The following is a 6,546-nucleotide window of genomic DNA, read 5'->3' as shown; positions in this document are numbered from 1 at the left end:
ATTAACATAAATATGCCTTTTATTGATGTGATTTCAGGTATGCCCAAGTATGCTAAGTTCTTAAAAGACTTACTTACTAACCGAAAAAAGATGGAAAGCGTTTCATCAGTCACTTTAAATGCTAGATGTTCAGCGCTGGTGTCCAACACACTTCCTGAAAAGCTTCAGGATCCAGGTTGTTTTACTATTCCATGTCTAATGGGTGACCTCGACTGTATGAGGGCATTGGCCGATTTGGGGGCTAGTATCAATTTAATGTCCTATTCGATTTACATTAAATTAGCCCCTAGGGAACTCAAGACCACACAAATGGCTATCAACTAGCTGATCGCTCTATAAAATTCCCTCGAGGAATAATAGAGAATTTGTTAGTTAAGACCGGGAATCTGATTTTTCCGACAAACTTTGTGGTTTTAGACATGGAAGTTGATGAAAGAATACCAATTATTCTGGGTCGACCATTTTTAAATACTGTTAGATGTGTCATTGATGTTTATGACCAGCAGTTGACCCTTAGAATTGGTGAAGCTAGTGCGACTTTTGCAATTGACAAGTCATTAAAATATCCTGAATCTTCAGATGATACTTGTTATTTTATGCAAAGCATAGATTCACATTATGAGTTCTTGCAGGAATTTCCCGAATCGGATGAAACAGGTGTATACGATTTGGCGAGTGGAGATGAAGAATTTTTTGTTGAAGAAATGGATGTGATGGCCACTTTGATGGAAAATGGGTATGAACCAACTGAGGAGGAGATAGAACAACTAAACAAGGATAGCGAGTACCGGAGTAAACCCTCAATTGAGGAACCTCCAATTTTGGAGTCGGTTATCCAGTTCTCATAGGTTGTTCAGCCCCAATCTTAACTGTATGAGCTTGTATAAAATTCTCTTCCTCCAACTTCGTTCTATCCTCCTCATCAGCTTTTGATGACTCAGACGTCGTGTGTACACTTTCACAATTGTGCACACCAATGTTATCTTGCACAAATGCATCACTCTGATCTTGCACGTTACCTTGTTCACCAGAGGGAGTATTAGAACCAATCACACCAGTAGCATTGCCTTCATGTTTGGAAGAAGCATCATCGCAGATGCTACTATTCGTTTGCTCCTCAACTCCAATCGTTCGATTGCTAGGACCCTAGAGACAGACTGCTGCGAACCCTTCTTTTTACTGCCTCCCGAAGTTTTTCCCATGGCCAATAGTGAACCTCAGGACTGATTTAATCATTGAATCTATAAAAAACTTGATCGAAATTTTTATTGCCGTAAAATCGCCTCCCTAAACCTTCGGAGCTCTAGGGTTTTACCACACCTTTTCTTTGTTTTCAATAGAGTTGCACGATTCCATACGAAGTATTATTATTGTTCTATTAATGTAATTTGATTATATTGATACGTTACTTGGGTTTGGACTAGCATCCATTGATGTTGTTTGAAAGTGTAGTGGACTTTTTAAAGAAAAGGTCATACCCTTTGATCGTAGGTTTCTCTTAGCAATGAGTTTCGTTTCAACCTACTCGTGGACATCGATTCGCAAAGGTATATTACTAACTCACTTTGTGAATTTATTTTTGACAATTATTAGTGGTGTAACTGGATTTAATGAAATGTTTAATTGTGTGCATGTTTTATTAAATAACTGAATATTTAATCTTGTAAATACTTTACGAAATAATAAAAGATTATTATTTTTACTATTCGCTACGTCAATCTGATTAAAGTACACACAATTTTCCATCAATTATATGGTTGATTAAGATAATGACATTGAAAATGTTCATGTAGAGATGAAAGACTTCAAATGTAACATTGATAAGAATGTGGAGTTTATGGGCAATGATTCTAAATTCAATGATGATGAAGAGGTTATTGAAGAGCATATAGAATTGGAAGTATTGAACAATGATAGGTTTGAAGGTTATGATACTGAAAGTGATGAGGAAGGTTTATGGAAAAAGAAAATCCGTAAGAGTAGAGAACATATGGAAGATGGTGCAGTAATTGAAAAGACAATCTTTTATCTTGGCCAAAAGTTTGAAAGTAGTGATGAGGTTAAGGATGTAGTTAAGTTTCATGCTATTGAAATAAGGAGAAAGTTAGTGTTTGTTAAGAATGATCATAAAAGGATTCGTGTGAAATGTGAAGGGCTGGTAGCTAATCTAAAAGTTGGTGAAATTTGTAGTCAACATTCAATATTGAAGCTAGTCAAATGGAAGATGTGGGGCCAAGTAAGTTAACAACAAAGGATGGAGTAGGTGGAAAGAGTAAAGACAAACTGAATACCAAAACCAAAAAAGGTGGCAAAGTGGAATCCTGTGGTGGTCCATCAAAAAGAAAATGAGTCAAAAGAAAATTAAATATTGTCTGTAAATGGACTTTGTTGGTTTCCAACCCAGTGAGTAAAAAGAGTGGGAGGTGAGAACATACAAACCCCATCATAACTATTTGTAAGCAAGAAAGCTACCATTCAGCACTTATGAATTCTTAGCAAATAAATTGTTGCCTCAACTTGCTACCAATCCCAAGATACCAATTAAGGCTGTTAGATCTAATTTGGAAACAGATCTGAAACTACAAATCTCAGAACATAAAGCATATCGTGCTTTGAGAAGGGCAACTGGGATGATGCAGGGGGATTACAAAGTTCAATATGGTGAGCTTAGAGATTATGTATGTGAGCTTAGGAGGGCTAATCATGATTCAACTATGAATATTAAAGTTGAAGGTGGTACCCTAAAGTCAGAAACTAGGGTCTTCAAACGAATTTACATTTGCTACTCTCTGATGAAGAGGTTTAATGCAATAGGTAGGGATTTGTTGGGACTGGATGGTTCTTTTATGAAAGAACCAACAACATGTTGCATTTTGACTGCTGTAGGTGTTGACTCAAATAATGGCATTTATCCTGTTGCATATGCCATTGTTGAGCAAGAATGTGGTGCTTCTTGGACTTGGTTCTTAGAGTGCTTGGGTGATGATCTTGACTTGGCTAACAATTCTAACTTTACATTCATATCAGACAGATAAATGGTATTCACTTTCACTATCTTAATTAAGTTGCATAAATGTTTAATTATTCTAACCTTTGATAAATATATCTTGTTAGGTTTTAATACAAGTTTTTGGAAATTTTTATCCATGTGTTGAACACAAACATTACCTAAGACATATTCATGGCAATATGAAAAGTCAGTTTAGAGGTGTGGCATATAACAACCATTTGTGGAGGTATGTTAGTGTGAAAAAAGTTCCTGAGTTTGAACAAGCTATGCAACAATTGAAAGAGTTTGATAATGCAGCCTATGTTTGGTTAACTGATATCCCTCCTCATCAGTGGGCTAGGAGTCACTTTACTGGTAGGGCGAAAAGTGGTGTATTGCTAAGTAAGTGTAATGTTTTATGGGGTGGAAACCAAACATACCAAGTTAGTGGAGAAGGGCATGAGCAGTTTGTAGTTGACATGGTTACAAGGTCTTATGCGTGTAGAAAGTGGGAAATCATTGGAATACCTTGTAAGCATTCTATTGTAGTTTTCTATAACATGGCAGAAAATGGTATGAAAGTTGGTGAACTAGAATCGTGGGTTGATCCAATTTATTTGTTAAGTACATGGACCAAGACATACCAATTTACCATTGAGCCTTTGAATGGAAGAAGTTTATGGCCAAGTGCAGAAAACTTGTAAACACTGCTAGCACCAAAGAAGGTATCCACTCCTGGTCGACCAAAGAAAAAACGAAGGATGTCTGCAAATGAGGTGGATGAGATTGTTGCATGTGGTAAACTGGGTACACAAGGTATGAGTATAACTTAATTTTACAATTTTATGTAATATATTTACTATAATGACATTTACTTTATTCATTTGTAAACAATAGGGAAGTTGAAGAAATGTGGAAAATGTGGTAATTATGGCCACAATAGGAGAAGTTGTGATAAAGGGGCATCTTCAAGTGGTGATGGAAGTGCGAAGAAGGGGAAAAAATCAACATGAAAGTGGACAAAAGACTTGATAAAAGAGCAAACTTCTCCAGTGAAGAAATATATGAGTCGTGGAAAAGGGAAGCAAAAGATTTGACTGCTATTATGTTATGTTTGTAGTTGTCTGAATTGAATTTAAGTTAAACTTGCTATGGTAGTTTTGGTAACTTTGAACCTACTTATGGTAATGTGGCATGTATTTTGGTAATGTGGCATGTATTTCATAAAGTTGTTATGCTATATTGTATGAATGATGAAACTATGTTTTTTGGTAATTTGATATGCCACTTTGTATGAATAATAGAACTCATTTTGTCTGTTATTGTATGCATATTTTCAGGTTACTAGTTTTACAATGTTGTTAAAAATACAACATGTTTGAATGTGGCATGTATTGTGGCATATCTTGGTAACTTAGTTTTGCAATGTGCAATGTTGATAATATTAAATATGTTGAATGTGTAATGTTGTTAAGAATACAGTAAACAAAGTGTACATTTAGGTTCAAAATAACAAACTTCAGTCCATTAGTTAGCAACACAATGTGATGCATTACAGTATTAAAAAAACAAACCAAAGAATTAAAAAGATTGAAAAGAAAATTGGAACGGGGAGACCATGTTGCGACTGAGAGGAAAACAAAAACTTTAACTATGTGTATAGCTACACAACTTGTTGTGTGTGTGTGTTGCCATACATTATTGGTGCATCTTTCAACAAAGCCTAAAGGCTTTATTATAGTGGATACTAAGACCTTAATTTTGCTTCCACTTTCGATGTGGGACAACTTTCACTTCTTTTCAATCGTTTCAATTTTGCACCAACCTAAAAACTTCGAGGCTCGATATCTCATTTGCCATTAATCCATTTTGGACACTCTTTACTTCGTTGTAAACCCTCGTTAGAGGTTACAAACCCCACTAAATAGTTATTAATATACGTCACTCGACTTTATAATTATTTGTGCACAAAAAGACGTGTTAGAAATCCTTTTTAGACGTGTTGAACAACACGTCTACATGTGACAACTTCAATTGAGTGGTGACATATAATGTGGTTGAAGGAACCGCTCTAAAAACTCTCAAGTAGACGTGTTGTCAAATCGTTAGATTAGGCTGTTCCGTTATGTCTTTTAGACGTATTCAGTTAGTTACAATTGGACGTGTTCCGTTAGTTACAACTAGACGTGTTCTGTTAGTTTCAATTACACGTGTTACGTTAGTTGAAATTAGACGTGTTCCTATATGTTCCATTAGTTGCAATTAGACTTGTTCCTCTAGTTGCAATTAGACGTGTTATGAGGAATTTTATAAACCCGCCAAAATCTCTAAAATATTTAAAATTTAAAATTTATAAATTAAAGATTTCAAATTACCACCAAATATAACAGACTTTTGCAAGTAGACGTGTCGAATTATAACAGAAATTTAAAAAACAACTAGATGTGTTGAATTGCTTGTGCTAGTAGACGTGTTGAATTGCATAATAACAACTGCTGGTAAATGATAAATGTAAAAAATCAACAACAATAAAACAAAAATTAAATTTATTAATAAAGAAAACCCAAATATACATATAAATTATCTTTATAGTATTTATAAACGAAAAAAGTCATAAATCTAAATCATCTGGTTATTAAACTTTCAAACGAGTAACAATAAACAAAATACTAGATCACCACCCTATACTACACTATACTAAAAGCCTCACCTAAATGCGTCGTTTTATTTTCACCAAGTTCAGCTTTATGTTTATGTACTCCCTTTCAAAGCAGCTCAAAAAGATAAATGGGTTATGTGTCGCGACGTCCCACGCCTCTCCTCCCTGACTTGGAACTAGCAAAATTAGAGTTTCTTAGCTATTCACACCAATATAATGGACCCCTACCCATACCAATGATCAACCATCTGCTATTCAAAAATTCACCTCAAACTCAAAAAGAAGCTTCTTGAAAGTCTTTACTATAATACATTAATCCCTTGATTTGGTTTACCTGTTTTGAAAGAAAAGTATTTTGAACATGCATGAATATATGCACTTTAACAATAATACCAAATCTCCAAGACTGTTGACATGCAAGATCATAGACATCAAAAAGGAGACCACAAATGGCATTTTTCCATGATATTGTCAATATCAATTGTAGATAAACAAGGTTCATCCCATGAAAGCTGTAAAATGTAAAATATAGTATATATATATATATATATATATATATATATATATATATATATATATATATATATATATATATATATATATATATATATATATATATATATTTGTAACATATACCTAAAGATAAACATTAATAATTCATAACTAAAAATACTTACTTTGTCAATATTAATAACTTCCTTTTTGATACGACTACTTACGATTGAATGCATCCAAGCAAGGTTATAAAAGACGCAAGTCGGGGACGCATCGGCCATGCCTAAAAAATGACACGGCGGACGCAACGGTGACGCAACGGGCGTTGACTAACGTTGACTTTTTAAAATAATTATATTAAATATATATTTATATTTAATATTATATAGATCGAATCTTAAAA

The 6,546-nt window shown here is 34.2% G+C and overlaps 1 protein-coding gene across 1 annotated transcript; it reads left to right on the top strand.

The window, feature by feature from the left end:
- Nucleotides 1–1,504: 1,504 nt before the first annotated feature.
- On the top strand, nt 1,505–3,035 carry LOC139864474 (uncharacterized). Its single transcript, XM_071853058.1, has 3 exons — nt 1,505–1,547; nt 1,794–2,236; nt 2,535–3,035. The coding sequence occupies exons 1-3, from the start codon at nt 1,505–1,507 to the stop codon at nt 3,033–3,035; spliced, it is 987 nt and encodes a 328-aa protein (XP_071709159.1).
- Nucleotides 3,036–6,546: the final 3,511 nt, after the last annotated feature.

Source organism: Rutidosis leptorrhynchoides, chromosome 8, assembly GCF_046630445.1.
Source record: "Rutidosis leptorrhynchoides isolate AG116_Rl617_1_P2 chromosome 8, CSIRO_AGI_Rlap_v1, whole genome shotgun sequence".
NCBI lineage: Eukaryota > Viridiplantae > Streptophyta > Magnoliopsida > Asterales > Asteraceae > Rutidosis > Rutidosis leptorrhynchoides.
Note: the sequence above shows the minus strand (reverse complement) of the source record. Positions and strands in the feature narration are given on the sequence as shown.

Bases quoted from the DNA above. Each gene is read 5' to 3' on its own strand.
- LOC139864474 (XM_071853058.1), top strand. From the start codon at position 1,505: ATGAGTTTCGTTTCAACCTACTCGTGGACATCGATTCGCAAAG. The intron at 1,548-1,793 runs GTATATTACTAA...ATGTTCATGTAG, and splicing joins GTGGACATCGATTCGCAAAG to AGATGAAAGACTTCAAATGT. The intron at 2,237-2,534 runs GTAAGTTAACAA...ACCAATCCCAAG, and splicing joins AATGGAAGATGTGGGGCCAA to ATACCAATTAAGGCTGTTAG.